At 43.8% G+C, this 17,465-nt stretch overlaps 1 protein-coding gene across 1 annotated transcript; it reads left to right on the forward strand.

Moving 5' to 3' along the window:
• The first annotated feature begins 5,418 nt into the window (after positions 1 to 5,418).
• Positions 5,419 to 12,952, forward strand: LOC134398159 (zinc finger protein 345-like). Its single transcript, XM_063125405.1, has 5 exons — positions 5,419 to 5,838; positions 6,023 to 6,143; positions 6,857 to 6,939; positions 7,184 to 7,310; positions 11,226 to 12,952. Exons 1-5 carry the CDS (start codon positions 5,419 to 5,421, stop codon positions 12,950 to 12,952), a joined length of 2,478 nt encoding a protein of 825 aa, XP_062981475.1.
• The last annotated feature ends 4,513 nt before the right edge of the window (positions 12,953 to 17,465 follow it).

Here is a 17,465-nt window from a genome sequence, read left to right on the forward strand (position 1 = left end):
CCCCTATTCCCCTTTATTTACATTTAAAAAAACTGGGTGCATTAATTACTTTCACATAATTCACATCATGTTCAATTTGAGGGCACTCTCTAGCCCATGGGCCTAATTAGGCTCATGGAGATTGCCCATCTGACAATCCCGCAAAGCCTTCCAGGATTCCTCCAGCGGGGAGAGGCTTGGCCAAAATGTCAAAAAAATAGTGAGCAAACTTTTGACTTCTCCAGAACTCTTCATCAGGTAAAGTGGAGGGTAATGGGGAAAAAGAAAAACCTGATTTGATGTTGTATTTTGCAGACTTTGTGGCTACAAGAAGTTTTTCTCTCTCCCTTCAACCTTCAGCTTTCTGTAATATCCAGTCTCATGAAAGCCACTGGAGAACTCAAAAGCTTGCTCAATATTTTGTGATGTTTTAGTTGGTCCCAGTAAAGATGCTGCTGACTGTGGATTTTGGATTTTTTCTTATGGACCATCACAGCTTCTTTTGCTTTGTGTACATGACCAAGTCTGTCTGTCTCTCTCTGGGATAGCTTTTCATGACATGGTATCGTCCAGATATTTTGACCTATAACTCCCAGCATTTATCGACCATTGGGTATGCTGGCTGGTGCTGATAGGAGTTGAAGCCCCAAACATCTGAGGGCAACATGTTGGGGAAGGCTACTCTGAAAAACAACAACCCACAACTTTGAAATTATTCTTTGGACCCAGTCAATAGCCCAAGTCTGAATAACAAGCAAAGATATGAGTACTACTCACAGGCAGAGCTAGAAAAGCATTGAATGTTTCCAGAAATAGGTCATCATAGGTCAACAGGTCCTCTAGAAGCTCATGCTCTAAAGCAATAAAATAAAATAAAATAAAATAAAATGGTATCATAGAATCATAGAATAGTAGAGTTGGAAGGAGCCCACAAGGCCATTGTGTCCAACCCTCTGCTAAGTGCAGGAATCCACCTTAAAGCATCCCTGACAGATGGCTGTCCAGCTACATCTTGAATGCCTCTCGTGTTGGAGAGCACATTACCTGCATATGTAATTGGTTCTATTGTCATACTGCTCTAACAGTTAGGAAGTTTTTCCTGATGTCCAGCTGGAATCTGGCTCCCTGTAACTTGAGCCCACTATTCCATGTCCTGTGCTCTGGGATGGTCGAGAAGAGTTCCTGGTCCTCCTCTGTGTGACAACCTTTCAAGCATTTGAAGAGTGCTATCATGTCTCCCCTCATCTTCTCAAGGCTACACATACCCAGTTATTTCAGTCTCTCCTCATAGGGCTTTGTTTCCAGATCCCTGATCATCCTCGTTGGCCTCCTCTGAACCCCCTCCAGCTTGTCTGCACCCTTCTTGAAGTGTGGTGTAAATAAAACAGTTTGGTTTACAAGCCCCAATGACTTCTGCAGCTTCCAGGAGCAAGATATCTTTGGATTCCAGAAGGAGAACCCCATCTGAAGAGTTCTAGAGATGCTCATTGCAGACAGAGCTCAAAGCATCTCAATTAAGACTATATAATTTATTTATTTGTTACATTTATATCCTGCCTTTTCTCCAAGCAGCGAACATGATCCTCTTCCTCTCTATTTTATCCTCACACCAACCCTGTGAAAGTAGGTTAGGCTGAGAGTTAGTTATTGGCCTAAAGTCATTTAGTGAGCTTCATGGCCATGTGAGGATTTGAACCTGTCCTAGTCAGAACTCCAACCGCTGCACCACATGCTGAAGTACAGGACCACACCTAGGAGGAGACTCAATATTGCTGTTCAGTTTTAGATGTCAGGTTTTGCTAGCCTCTTTCCTGTCACTGAAAGTGTTAATGTTGCAGAACAGGGGTGGGCATTTATGCCCCTCCAGGTGTTGTTGGAATGCAACTCCCTTCATCCATCACCATTGGCTATGTTGGCTAGGACTGACGGGAGTTAGTCCAACAACATCTGGAAGGCCAGAAGTTGCCCAACTCCTGACATAGAAGATTAGGAAGCTTGCTCCTTATCGGTGCCAATGAAAACATCCCTCCCAGGACTAATAACAGCTTTGGGGTGTGGGGATTTTCAAAGGGACCACAGTGGGAAGGAGAGAGTTCAAACCCCGTCCCTGCATTCTGTGGTCCTGATGCGGCTCGCCACTGTCCCACGGTTTTGTTATTTAGTTAATACATTTCTAATCTGCCCTATAAATTAATGTTCTCTTAGCCTCCAGGCACCCACATTTTTCCTTGATCTTCCACCCCAAATCTTCTTCCACTGTGGGGTAGGAGAAAAATATGCTGAAACACCGCATCTTACAGAAACCACCTAATGAAAAGGCTTGGACCACACATCTCTCCTCTCAACCCTAGTTTTATATTCTCCTCTTCTAGCAACTGATAGAATTATGGACATGTCAGTCAAATGCTCCCTAGATGGCAACAATAAACTCACCTTTCACTGTTCTAGGGGAACCTTTGGTCTAACCCCTTAATCCTTATCCACAAGAATGATGCTTCAGAAAATGCTTGCACTTTGCTCACATTCCTACTAAAAAATAATAGGAATGGGGGTAAAAATTAGACTTTAACCCCTATTCTTCAACTTTGTGTGTTCCTATGGGGTGGGGGTCTTTAAAAATAATGTATGCAGTCTTCCTGTAAAGTTTATTTTTCTTGGAGCCAATACAGACAACCGTCTTAGCATGGTAGGGTTCTTAGGCTGTATTAATGCAAACTGGTAAGATTTTCTTTTTTGCTATATATTATAAGGTGTACTCATAAAGATCAGGCACTGTACCAAGTAGTTAGGTTTGCCCACATTTCTGTCACGGCTGGATGATCATTTATTGGCAGGTGATATTCAGTTGGTGTCATGGAAGACTTAGAGCAGAGGTGGGCAATTTGTGGCCCTCAGAAGTTGTTGGATTGCAGCTCCCAGTAGCCTCAACCAGCAGCAGCCCTAACCAGTATAAAAAGATGAGAGCAGAGGAGCCATGTATTTTGGTAAACAAGGATCTAGGAAGTAATGGCAAAACACTGCAACAATGCAGCTCATAAGAATTAATGCATTCACTCCATAGCAACAAGACTAGTCTGTTTCTAAGGATGGAGCAATAGCAAACAGAATTTAGGGCCCAATCCTATACATGCTTAGACAGGGCAGTTGCCAGACTATTTTGCGCTCTAGGCAAGGCGAGCTGCTTGCACCCCCTCCCAGAAACAATTGCCAGCTTCGATTCAGCTGTTCAAGAAGAGCTTCTGAACAATTATATTTTCCTTATGTTTTTTTTAAAACAGCTAATTTGTGTAAAACCGTGGCCCTTAAAGGGCAGTACTGCACCTCTCTGAGGTTTGTGCCCTAGACAGCTGCCTAGTTGACCTAAGGGTAGCACCGGCCCTGTGCTTAGACAGAAAAAGTGGGGAATCCTGGGAGTTGTGGGCCTTTTTTCCTGTCTAAAAATGCAAAGGATTGCATCCTTGTTGGGTATATTTATATCCTACCTTCCTTTCAGGTAGATCGTGTCCTACATGATTCTGCCCGCTCCATTTTTGCGTCACAACAACCCTGTGCAGTAGGCTAGGCTGAGAGAGATGCTGACTGGCCCAAGGTCACCAAGTGAACTTCAAGGATGAGCACAGGGATCTGAACCTGAGGCTCCCTGATCCTAGTCCAACCCTCCAACTAAGCACCGCTACACTTTACGCATGAAGAAGCAACGGGCTAACTTGCCTCCCGCGTCCTACGGGCAAACCTTTGCGAAGCTTCGAAGGGTTAAGCCGACAGAGTGACTCCGGAGCGGGCGCTCGAGAGGCGACACCTCCGTGCCTGCGCTGCGCCACTTTCTCTCCTGCAGCCGACGGCGCCTTTTGTTTCCTTACGAGAGTCGGCCTACGAAGCCTAGAGAGGCCGTTTTCCGTCCGGCCCCCTTCCGTGTGGGGGGTGGGGGCGCCTCGGCTTTCCCTACGTAGGATCCGTGGAGTTCAAAGCGAGCTTACGCACGTACTAGGGCGCAAAATGTCCGGCAGGTAAGTGAGGAGTGGGTGGCAGGACCCCGGAGGGAAAAGCGCAGCCTCAATGCGCAATAAGGAGAGCGAAGGCAGGTGGGCGGCAGGCTAAGAGGAAGCGAGAACTACCCGCGCCTCTGTTTCACCCCAAAGGGACCTGGTCTATGCAAAACGGATCCGCCTGCGGTTCTTCCACAGCCCACACCGGGGAGCCTTTCCGGATTGAGGGTAAAATCCAACATAAATCCTACTCAAAGTAGACCCATTAAAATGAACGAGACTTTAGCCATGACTAATTGAAGTCCCATTCATTTCAATGGATTTACCCTAACTAGAATTTATGTTGGATTCTGCCCTAAGCTACGAGGTCTCGACGCCTTCTTCCGGAGAACTCTGCTCAAAACCCTGCCCTTTGATGTCAATACACTGGGATCCGTTTCAAACGGATTTACGTTTCTGCCCTGCATTGTGGGATTGCAGGGAGATTGCAATCTGATGCCCTGACTTTTGTGAGGGTCCTTAGGTCGTAATCCTATACATGTTTAGACAGAAAAGAAGCCCTACAACTCCCAGCAAGGGGTATGCTGGGAGTTGTACGACTTTTTCCCATCTAAATAAACATAGGATTGCACCTTTGTTGTTTTAGAAAGCGATGGAGCACACCATGATTTGACCCTCCTTCAAGACACCCAGGAAGTGGGGTGGGAATTGAACAGAAGAGGGGAAGTGACAGCCCCTCAGATGCCCCACACAAAGGAGGGTTGGAGGCTGATGCAGAAGAAGGGACGCTTACACCTAGGTCCAGAATGAGATCATGACAGCTATTGAGGTCATTATTTAAAAATCCATTCTGGAATTAAAGGCTTGGCTAGAGGGGGAGGTTCAGGAAGATGACGCCCCTTCCTCATGGTGCAGAAACTGGCCTGGGAATGCTGGGAGTTGTAGGACTTTTTCCTGTCTAAACATGCATAGGATTGCATCTTTAATCTGTAAACCCAGGTAAAGAAACATCCCCGTAGTCAGTAGGTTGTTTGTTTTGGGGCATTTGCCTGTTTTTCTGACAGAGAGAAAGCCTGGTTGCTAGCTGGAAATACCCACTTTTTCTTATAAAACATTTGTCTTGATTTTAGGGGTGCTTCCAGACAGAGGGCTCCTAGTGCTACCAATCAAAAGCCATTGTAGAGCTATTCTGTCTTTTTTTCCATGGAAAGTCAAAAGATGGAAGAAGCAGTGAGAAAATGTAGGAGGGTTATGAGTGGAAGACAACATCTGAACCCACTGCAGAATTCCATGAATGAGGCAGGGCAATCATGGCACAAAAGCCTCATCTGGAAGCATCCTCATAGTTTGAGAAAATCATAGTTCACCCATAGAGCAACATCACTTATTAATTCCGCTAATTTCAGCAGTCCTTGACAAGAAAGAAAGAGCAGAAGAGCAAGAACCTTTGGGCATGAAGATGGGAGAGCAAAATTTAACAGGCCCTGAAGCTGGAAAATCCCCTGATGCTATGGAGGCTGGGAGCAACTGCAAATTCTGGGAAAGAACAGTACACAAGATCCTCGGTGAAGAGGAAACCATCACTTCTGAGATACGGTGCAAGGCCTTTAGGCAGTTCAGCTACCAGGAAGCTGAGAGCCCGCGAGAGGTTTGCAACCGACTTCGCCATCTTTGCTGTCAGTGGCTGAAGCCAGACCAAAACACAAAATATCAGATCCTGGACCTGGTGATCCTGGAACAGTTCCTGACTATCCTGCCCTTGGAGATTGAGAGCTGGGTTAGAGAATGTGGACCAGAGACCAGTTCCCAGGCAGTGGCCTTGGCAGAAGGCTTCCTGCTGACTCAGCCAGGGAACAAGACACAGGCAGAACAGGTGAGAGCATTCATCCTGGTAGTTCCAAAGGGCCAAGTTAGAGAGCAGGGATATCCTAAGCATCCCACCTTTTTTCTGGAAATCTTCCAAGGCAGGAATGTTCTAACTTCCCCTCCCATACCTTTGACTCCACCACACCTATCCTAAAAACTTCCCCCCATTTTTCTAAAAAATTCTGTTTCAGGCACGAGGCCTGTTAGCAGAAGTGGATTTCCCTGAATTGGAGAAAACTCCATCGGACATCGAGCAGAGGGCGCTGTGCAAGGGAATCTCCAAAGAGGGGGATAGTGGTACCAGCTTTCTTGGTAAGGATTAAGAGGGATATTTCAATGTGGATCTCTCTCCCTTGTGTATATCTCAAGCCTGTAGGCTGATTTTACGTTGCCCTAAGTCTGTGCAAGGAAGACACGAAACCCCTATTCAGACATTTGCCCTCATCACGTTCTAAACTGCATGCATGAAAGCAAAGTTGTATGCCAGCCTGTAGAATGTGTTTATTGCTTATTTAGTACAGATGTAAAAGTGGAAGCCCTCAACTTAGAATTCCCACATGTTTTGGATCCTGAATGAATTTGTTCATGCCTTAAGTCTTAATCCAGCTTCAGCTATTTTTTGTTAGGCCAGAGGCTCCTGAGAAGAACCAAATTAGGCACAGCATGTATTGCAGAACAACTTGTTCTTTACTTAAGTGTTTTTCTTCAGCGGAGACTTCAGAAGCCAATATCATCATGAAGTCACAAAAGGTTTTCACAAAAATAGGAAGGGAGCATTTTCTTCAAATGTTTGCATGCATTTAAAGGGGCAAGGGGTGAAAATGGAAGGCGTGTTATGGGTGGGCAAAAAGTGGTCGCAAACAGAAGAAACGTGCAGCAGAAGAGAAGTGCTTAAAACCATTGTGCCTTGGGCATTTCTCAACAGATCTGAAATTTGGTCAGCTTACGACGCTCATCGTGTAGATGCTCTATGCCGAATTTTGGGTGGATAAAGTATTTTCCCACCATCTTTGTCCCCCTTACAGGTGGTGCAATGACACTGGCAATACGTTCCAAGTTGCCTCCCCCTTGTAGTGGAGTGGAAATGGCTTCTGTGCAGCCTGATCAGGTAAGAGAGGAATCATTGGAGAGATGGGCATGGGCGTGGGATAGTCCTTGGCACGTCTCCCTGGATAGAAGAGAATTGGTTTCTTTCTCTTTGCTTATGTCAAAATGGCCACCAGTCAGGCTATGAGTGCCTCACGTGAAGATTTAAATACTACCGGATGACACCCAGGTCCTTTTGCGTTGTGCTCAAAGGTGAAGAACCATTGCAATATCTGCAAGGAGAACACATTTTCTTGTTGTTTCAGGGTCTGCTGTTCTTTGAGCAGGTGGCTGTGTATTTCACCGAGGAGGAATGGGCTCTCTTACGTCCAGACCAAAGAGCCCTGCACAGGGGAGTCATGGTGGAGAATTTTCAGAATGTGGCCTCCCTGGGTAATTTATTTATTTATTTATTACATTTTTATACCGCCCAATAGCCGAAGCTGTCTCGGCGGTTCACAAAAATGAACTGCCCAGGTTCCCTATCTCTCTCCCCGCCCCCACCCCAATATCCCTCTCTTAGTTGATGAAATCAAACTTTGCAAGGGAAGTGTTAACATAGTTTGAACACTGGGTACATTTCAGCAGCCCAGGTTCTCTTTGTCCAGCTGTGTAGGATTATGGAATCTCATTGGAGGGAGACAAAGGCATGATTGGTGGCCCTTGGCCAGAGCCGCTTCAGATGGCATCAGGGTTGGGTGACTCCTAACTTACATTCAGGGGAAGTGAGGTACTCTGGGAGAGTGCTTTCAACTGTCTTGGGGCTTCATTTCCTTGTGCTGGTTCACAGCTAAGGGTCACTCTGTACATGTTGTAAGAGTCTGGTGATTGGATCTCCCTGCATATTTTTATTTTATAAAAGAGCAACCAGGGAATGGACAGGGCAGGGAGATTTGGATCAGGGTGACGGGTGTGTGTGTGTATAATCCTTTGCTTCTATGCCGATTCCCAACTTAAATTGCCTTTTCTCTCCCTCCCCCCACCCCCACATTAGCTAACCAGTTAAGCCCATATGTTTTTCCATCAGTGGGCAGTAGCAGCTGGGGAGGATTTTGATTGGGACTACAGCAGAAGGCAGTGAGTTAGAACTCTCCTGCTGTTGTACTGCAGCCATAATCCAAATTGGGGATAGGGTGGAATGACTGCTTTTTGTAAAATAAGAATACATCAGGAGAATCCGTAGTCTAAGGGCAAGGCCATAGAGCACTTGATGCAACCACCTTGAAGTTATGCAGGTCTAAGTCTGGGACCTCTCTGCCTGAGAATGCCACATGCACTGGGATTGTTTAGCTTGGAAAAAAAGGAGGCTAAGGGGAGACATGATAGAGGTGTACGGAATTATGCCTGGTATGGAGAATGTGGATAGAGAGATATTTTTCTCCTTCTCCTATAATACTAGAACCTGGAGTCATCCCATGAATGAGTGGGGAGATTCAGGACAGATAGAAGAAAGTACTTGTCAAAAAGCACATAGCTAAACTATGGAATTGGCTACCACAAGATGTAGTGATGGCCACCAATTTGAACGGCTTTAAAAGGGGATGGGACAAATACATGGAGAATAAAGCTTTCAATGGCTGCTAACCTTGATGGCTACATGCTACCTCCAGTATCAGAGGCAGTATGCCTACGTACACCAGGAACATAGGCGGGAGGGTGCTATGGCTCTCGTGCCCTGCTTGTGGGTTTCCTGTTGACAGCAGACTGGCCACTGTGTGAACAGAATGCTAGACTAGATGGATCTTCATCTGATCCAGCATGGCTTTTCTTATGTTCTTATAGACCACTTTGAGTCCAAGGCAGAAGAAAGGCGGGATGTAAACATACTAAATAGACTCCTACATCACTTGTAGTTTGAACCTAGGCTACAAGCTTCTTCTCTATGACTGCTTCAATGTCACTTCGAGCCTAGCCCAGCAAAATACAGCCTTCAGTGCCACAACAATGCTTCCATGTCCAACCGGTAGTACCCAACATACATACATTAATTGTATTCTCATGTGTAAGCGTTATAATATCTTGTCATCCCTCATCTAGCCTTTGGGGACATGGTGGGGAAGCACAAAGATAGCAGGTTTAGAATGTGTCTGAACATTTCTGCAATTGGAAATCATTGCTCTGTCTTTATGAACATAAGCCATGCTGGATCTGACCAAAGGAAATTCACAAACAGGACATTAGTGCAACCACATTCTCCCATTTGTGTTTCCCAGCAACTGGTATACCTAGGCGTACTGCTTCAGATCCTGGAAATAACATATGATTAGTAGCCATTGACAGCCTTATCCTCCATTAATGTATCTAATCCCCTCTTAAAACTGCCTAAGTTGGTGCCATTGCTACATGTTGTGGTGGTGAATTCCATGTTTAACTGTGCATTGTGTGAAAACATAACTCCTTCTGTCTGTCCTGGATCTCCCACCATTCAACTTTATTGATTGATCCTCGGTTCTAGTATTCTGAGTATTAGCGTAAACCCTAAATTTATGCTATGCATGAATTTATACACCTCTGTCAAGTCTCACTTCACTCACTGTTTTTCTAAGTTAAATTGTCCAGATGTTGTAACCTTTCCTCATTGGGGAGTTGCTGCAGCCCCTTAAGCATTTTATTTGCCCTTTCCTGCACTTTTTCTAACTCTACAATATCCCCTTTTAGGGTGGTGACCTGAACTGTACACAGTATTCCAAGTGTGGTCATACTGTAAATTTGTATAAGGGCATTATGATATTAGCAGTTTTATTTTAGATTCCTTTTCTAATTATGCCCAATTTGCTGTTTTCATGGCAGCTGTACATTTTTATTGAGCTATCTATCATTTATTTATTTATTTATTTATTTATTTATTTAGAATATTTATATACCGCTCCTCATTGAAAAAATATTTCGGAGCGGTGTACAAGGTAAAATGAAAATAAAAACAGAATAAAACAGTTAAAACAAAATTTAAAAAGAAGCAAAACAACAACAACACAGAAATCCAAGGCTGCATGTTAAAGAAAGGCTTCTTGGAATAAAGATGTTTTCAGGAGGCGCCGAAAGGAGTACAAGGTCGGAGCCTGCCTGACCTCCAGAGGCAGGGAATTCCACAGGAGGGGCGCACCACGCTGAAGGCTCTTCCCCTGGTGGATTCCAATCGGAGGATGGATCTAGGTGGAACCACCAGGAGCAGGCCCTCGGATGACCTCAGTGACCGGGCAGGTTGGTAAGGGAGAAGGCGCTCTCTCAGGTATCCTGGTCCCAAGTTGTTTAGGGCTTTGTACACAAGTACAAGAACCTTAAACCTGGCCCGGTAGCGAATAAGCAGCCATTGCAGTTCCCTCAGCAGAGGAGTTACATGCTGGAAAGGGGCAGCTCCAGACAACAGCCGAGCTGCAGCATTCTGCACTAGCTCCAACTTCCAGAGCAGCTTCAAGGGCAGCCCCACATAGAGCGCGTTGCAGTAATCCAATCTTGAGGTTACCAATGCCTGTACCACCGTGGTCAAGCTATCCCTGTCCAGGAGAGGCCGTAGTTGGCGAACCAACCGAAGATGGTAAAAGGCACTCCAAGCCGTGGCGGCTACTTGAGCCTCCAACGACAGAAATGGATCTAAGAGTACCCCCAAACTACGAACCTGTTCTTTCAGAGGCAGTGCAACCCCATCCAGAACAGGCAATGAGCCTGTCTCCCGGACTTGGGAACCACTCACCCACAGGGCTTCCATCTTGCCAGGATTTAGTCTCAGTTTATTGGCCCTCATCCAGCCCATTACTGAGTCTAGGCACTGGTCCAGGACTTGCACAGCCTCACCTGATTCAGTTGTCACAGGGAGATAGAGCTGCGTGTCATCAGCGTATTGATGGCATTTAGCTCCAAATCTATCATGACCTCAAGATCTCTTTCTTGGCCAGTCACCGCAAGCTCAGATCCCATCAGCATATACATGAAGTTTGGATTTCCCCCCCAAATGTGGATCACTTTACACTTGTTTATATTTAACCACGTTTGCCATTTTAATGCCCATTCCCCCAGTTTGGAGAGACTTTTATGGAACTCTTTGCAATCTCTTTTGGTTTTAACCACCCTGAATTACTTTTGTCATCAGCAAACTTGGCTACCTCACTGCTCACCCCTAACTCCAGATCAGTTATGAACAAGTTAAAAAGCACAGGTCCCCATACTGGAGTGGGGTATACAACTCTCCATTACGAGAACCAACCATTTATTCTTTCAGTGTTAATGTCATGTAAACGGGTGTATTCCTTGATTTCCGGGGCTCCTTTTCTCAGTCACACTTTTACAAGTTTTCTCTCTATATTCCAACAGGCAATAAACAGGCCAAAGAAGTTCTGTCAGAAAGAGACAGATGTAAAGAAGGAACACTAAAGAGAAGGAAAACTGATGTTAAACAAAAGTGGAATCAAAAATCTATTCCCTTTCAGGGTGGTGATTTCCATACTATTCAAATCAAAGAAAAAGCAAAGAAGATCAAGAAAAGGACTAAGTCCTCTGTGTATGGGAAAAGCTTCAGATGGAAATCAAGACTTAATGCTCGCTGGAGAATTCACACTGGAGTGAAACCCAATACAGGTTCTGAATGTAGAAAAAGCTTCAATCAGTGGATAGCCCTTACTGCACATCAAAGAATGAGCACTTCAGAGAATCCTTATGAATGCTTGGAGTTTGGAAAGAGCTTCAGTCTAAGTACATCCTTTACAAGAGATCAAAGAATTCACGAAGGAAATAATTGCTCAGATGCAGGATGTAATATAGAACAACTTAAACAACATGATAGAATTCACACAGAGGAGAATCCATATAAATGCTTGGAGTGTGGAAAGAACTTCAATCTGAGCACAACCCTCACTAGACATCAGAGAATTCATACAGGGGAAAGACCATATGTATGTTTAGAGTGTGGAAAGAGCTTCCTTCAGAGATCAGGCCTCACTATCCATCAAAGAATTCACACAGGGGAGAGACCATATGAATGCTTGGAGTGTGGAAAGAGGTTCCGTCAGAGGACAAGCCTCACTACACATCATAGAGTTCACACGGGAGAAAATCCACATAAATGCTTGGACTGTGGGAAGAGCTTCACTCGGAGCACAACCCTTGCTATACATCAAAGAATTCACACAGGTGAGAAACCATATGAATGCTTGGAGTGCGGAAAGAGCTTCAGTTTAAGTGCATCTTTTATAAGACATCGAAGAATCCACACAGGAGAAAAACCATATAAATGCTCAGACTGTAGCATGAGTTTTCCTAATTTAGAATCCCTTAAAGATCATCATAGAGTTCACACAGGGGAGAATCCATATAAATGCTTGGAGTGCGGAAAGAGCTTCACTCGGAGCGGAACCCTTACTAGACATCAAAGAATTCACACAGGGGAGAGACCATATGAATGCTTGGAATGTGGAAAGAGCTTCTCTCTGAGGTCAGGCCTAACTATCCATCAAAGAATTCACACTGGGGAGAAGCCATATGAGTGCTTGGAGTGTGGAAAGAGCTTCAGTCAGAACATAACCTTTACAAGACATCAGAGTATTCACACAGGAGAAAAGCCATATAAATGCTCTGATTGCAATATGAGTTTTTGTGATATATCGTACCTTAAAAAACATTATAAAATTCATACAGAAGAGAGAGCCTTTAAGTGCTTGGAGTGTGGAAGGAGCTTCACTCAGAGTGAAGCCCTTACTAAACATCAAAGAATTCATACACGGGAAAGACCATATGAATGCTTGGAGTGTGGAAAGAAGTTCATTCAGAACACAGCCTTTACAAGACATCAAAGAATTCACACAGGAGAAAAGCCATATAAATGCTCTGATTGTAATATGCGTTTTTGTGATATATCATACCTTAAAAAACATTATAAAGTTCATACAGAAGGGAGAGACTATACATGTTTGGAGTGTGGAAAGATCTTCAGTAAGGGAGCAGCTCTCACTTTACATCAAAGACAGCACACAGAAGAATTAAAGTATAAATGCTTGGAGTATGAACAGAGATTCAGTCTCCACATAGGTCTTAATGGACATTAAAGAATGCACACAGGAGACACAGGAATGTGTCTATGAAAGATTCCACACAGAGGAGACACCATATAAATGCTCAGACACCAGATAAATCTACCATATAAATGTTCAAAGCATGAGTTTTTGTGATATATCATTACATTAAAAAGACATCAGAGCATTAACAGTGTTATAGTGTTCACACAGCAAGGAAGCCCTACAGATGCTTAAAAGTGTGGAAAAAGCTTCAGGCTGAGCCAACATCTACCTTCACATTAAAGAAGGCACACATAGGAGAAGCCTGTGAATCCTAGAAATGCTCAGAAAAATTCAAGTGGAGCATAATTCGTCACAAAAGGCTTGTGTGAAAGCATATAAATAAATAGGCAAGAGCTTTTCTGAACAATCTTCTCTTAATTACCACAAAATCTACGTAGGAAAAAGATTATCAATGCTCAGACTGTGGCATCATTGTTTATGAACCTGTCTATTGCATTATGCATAAGAGAATAAGTGAGTGGGAAACAAATTACAGTTAGAGACATTCCACTCTTACAAGATGCCAGTCTAAGGATAAGGGATTTATTAAGAGAGCAATCCTGAGGGGCCATTGGGTAGTTTGAATTCCTAGATCGGAGACAGAGCGCGAGCCCGGGAGTCTGAGCTCCCCTCCTCACAGCCCACACGGAAAGAACTGCAAAGGCTGGCCAAATTTGCTGATGACACCAAATTATTTAAGGTTGTTAAAACACAAAGGGATTGTGAAGAGCTCCAAAGAGATCTCTCCAAGCTGACAGAGTGGGCATCCAAATGGCAGATGTAGTTCAATGTAAGCAAGTGTAAGGTGATGCACGTTGGGGCAAAAAACCCCAACTTCAAGTATAACCTAATGGAATCTGAGCTCGCGGTGACCGAACAAGAAAGAGATCTTGGGATTGTGGTGGACATCTTGATGAAAATGTCCACCCAGTGTGCATGCACTGTAAAGAAGGCAAACTCCATGTTAGACATTATAAGAAAAGGAGCTGAGAATAAAACGCCCAGTATCCTACTGCCCTTATACAAATCTATGGTGTGACCACACTTAGAATACTGTGTACAGTTCTGGTCACCACACCTACAAAAGGAAAAGACTGGGAAAAGTGCAGAAAATAGCAACTAAAATGATTAAGGGACTGGAGCATTTCCCCTATGAGGAAAGGTTACATTAACTGGGATTGTTTAGCTTGGAAAAAAGGAGGCTAAGGAGAGACAAGATAGAGGTGAAAAAAATTATGCATGGTATGGAGAATGTGGATAGGGAGACATTTTTCTCCCTCTCTCAAAATACTAGAACCCGGGGCCATCCCATGAAACTGATTGGTGGGAGATCCAGGACAAATAAGAGGAAGTACTTCTTCACACAGCCCATAGTTAAATTATGGAACTCACTGCCACAAGATGTGATGGCCACCAATTTGGATGGCTTTAAAAGGGGGTTGGATAAATTCCTGGAGGTGAAGGCTATCAATGGCTACTAGCCCTGATGGTTGTGTGCTATCTCCAGTATTCGAGGCAGTAAACCTGTGTGCACCAGTTGCTGGGGGACATGGGTGGGCGTTGTACCATGTCCTGCTTGTTCATCCCTGGCCAATGGCTGGTTGGACACTGTGTGAACAGAGTGCTGGACTAGGTGGACCATTGGACTGGTCCAGTATGGCACTTATGTTCTTAACAGCTGCTTGTCCAAGCTCACAAAAGTGAAAGGACAGAAGTTGGAGAGGTTCTATGGCTGGGGAAGGGAGGATGTGGGCTATCCCATGCCTCCTTTTTCCTGTCTAGCAAAAATGCAGCGCAGGAGAAGCGCAGAGGTGAAGATCACCTCCATGCTGCTCCTGTTCTGCATAGGATACCCATCGGCCTACAAGTTCAATGGCTGATGAGCATCTGGATAGGATTGTGCCCTAAGTCACCTTTTGGTGCAAAAAACTTGCATCCTGGTGATCTATATGAGGGATTCACTGCTGCTGAATGTGGAGGTTCCATTTACCTCTCATGGCTAATAACTGGATAGAGCTTTCCATCATGAATGCATCTGATTTTTAAAGGCCTCTAAGCCATTGGTCATTCCCATATCTTTTGGACATGAATACCATATGTTGCTGATGCATTATGGAAAGATGTACCTCCTTTTGTCCATCCTGCCTCAGAGTCCACAGACTTCTGAGCAGTGAGGCTGCATTCAACAGGATTGTGCCCTTAACTTATTTGGTTTTGAGGAAACTCTTGTGTTTGTAAATTCCTTCTTTCTTACCTACGTACGGTAGCTAGCAGTCAATGGCAATTTTACAGAGGAATGACATTTGGGATATTGGTGTTCTGGGAAAAAAATCACCAGAAGATCAGAATGTAGTCTGGTTGGCAAAGTTCACACAAATTCTTAGAATAATGATTTCTATTACTTGCTGTGCAGAGAGATGGCTGGCAACATCTTGACTCCAACATAGTAATATTTTTATATATCAGCTGAAGTATCTACATGATGTTCTTAGAGGTTTGGGCAAAGGGTTCACTGTATTATTAGTCACTTGATATTGCCATACGTATCTGTTACTGAACCTTAATGATGATAATTAACCTTCTTTTTGGTGAGACAAAATGAAAGATTTAATAGTGATATTGATTTTGGTGTCAATATGGGGTTTGTTTATTGATGTTTATATATTTTAAATTACAAAAAATAAAGTCTGAATAAAGTACCCAAGAGTGTCCCTGTTTTCATGTAGGGTAAGTTAGAGGGTTTGGAATGGTTCTCTTCCTCTGCATCAATGTGAAAGTTAGCAGGCCAGCTGTTTTTTGGGATTCTGAGAGGGAAAGAAGGCAGTCGCCTAACAACCACTCACTGTTCTCTTTAGAATCAAGTATTTTTCCAGTGGAGCATCAGTTTTGAGGTGAGCCAAGCCCAGAGCAGAGGCACATATGAGAGGATACTGAAAAAGGAAACTGTTATTCCATAACACTATTCTATGTCCAAGTTCCATTTGAGCTCTTTTTCTCCCTCTCCTCCCCCCTCCCCAATTACGAAGTACATCTCAAACCCATCTGCTTATCCCTAAATCTCACCATTATCTGGAAGAAATTATACTAACCTGTCCCTGGAGACTTAGTTCTGGGCCTTTCTCCTGATGTGTTCATTTCAAGGGAGATGTTTTGTGGAGAAGTCTCCTGGCTGTGTTTTCTTTCTCTCTCCTGTTTGATTTCTCACAACAGAAGCTCTTTTTACTGGGAAAGTATATACAGTTGGTGGCAACTGAGTCACTGGGTGGGGCAAGGTAGGTTACTCAATCTTACCAGGTAACTCTTTGTTCCCAGCAAACAGCTCTATAGGTAGTTTACAGGTGAAGCACTGAGCAGTCCTCAGCTGTTAAGGTGAGGTTTTAGGCACCTCCCTCAATCAAACAGCAGTTGCTAAGTGAAGAGATTTCATTTTACAAAGCAAGTTGGGGCTCCTCTTAATACCTCACTTGGCTTTTTCCACTCCAGTGTTAGCAAAGGACTAGTTAATCCCCCCCAAACCTTACAGAGATTCTGGCCATATTTACACTGAAGGGCAGCCTTCAGTGGTTCAATTTTCACTGAACTACTTATGGTAACAAAATAATTACAACCTGGCTGGCTGCTCCTTTCAAGGTCCCTGTGTTAGAAAAGATGTTGTATCTGTACACTTTCAGTTATTTTGAAGCAGGAGCTGACCCAAGAGACGCATATGAATAGTTTGGTTTCTGGTGTCCTCTCAGAATCCCTTCCTACATTACAGCCGCCTCATGGATGCTGTCAAAAATAGCTTCTGGGTGCAATTCCATGCAGCAATTGCAGTGCAGAAAAGCTGCTTACTGGCAGTTTTGTACAATTGCATAGAAAGTTTCCCTGCACTCAAAATAAACCCTCTCCTGAAAGCAATACAGTTTTGCATTACCAGATGTTACCACTTAATATTTTCTACGCTGTTCTCTGTTATGGGGATTTGGAGAACTGGCACAGAGTATAATCTAGTTAGCAAATTTAGATACTACATTTCTCCAAAAACAAGGATTTTTTAAGCAGCTGTAAAAAGCCAAAGCACAATATAGTTGCACCAATGTCTTTTGTTTTGTTTACACTGCCGTTTTGTCCATTTTGAATCAGGGAGAGCGGACGAGGAAGGTGTGTGTAACTACTGGTAATCTATGTGAATTTCAGTAATCTTTTCCACCCATGTGAGTTGACAAAGGGAAATTTGCTCTTCACAAGCTGGTGAAGTATTTCTAGTGAAGTAACCAGCTAATTTCCATTTTTTTCAGTGCACATGACATGTCAAGGGAGTATCTCTAGTAGTGCCTGGTAGAATAGAAAAATACAGTCAACTCATCTAAAAGAAGAGTCCCCCTATTCTACTTCTGTGTAATCAATACTGAAACTTACCAGTAGGTGACAGCCTTGAATTTTCAGTCTTTATTTTTTTCTTGCCGCAAACCAGTTAGTGGAATATATCAATGTAATACTATCTGTAATACATCACACA

Source organism: Elgaria multicarinata, chromosome 4, assembly GCF_023053635.1.
Source record: "Elgaria multicarinata webbii isolate HBS135686 ecotype San Diego chromosome 4, rElgMul1.1.pri, whole genome shotgun sequence".
Lineage (NCBI taxonomy): Eukaryota > Metazoa > Chordata > Lepidosauria > Squamata > Anguidae > Elgaria > Elgaria multicarinata.

Coding starts and splice junctions, on each gene's coding strand:
- LOC134398159 (XM_063125405.1), top strand. CDS start 5,419: ATGAAGATGGGAGAGCAAAATTTAACAGGCCCTGAAGCTGGAAAATCC. Junction 5,839..6,022: donor ACAAGACACAGGCAGAACAG/GTGAGAGCATTC, acceptor ATTCTGTTTCAG/GCACGAGGCCTGTTAGCAGA. Junction 6,144..6,856: donor TAGTGGTACCAGCTTTCTTG/GTAAGGATTAAG, acceptor TCCCCCTTACAG/GTGGTGCAATGACACTGGCA.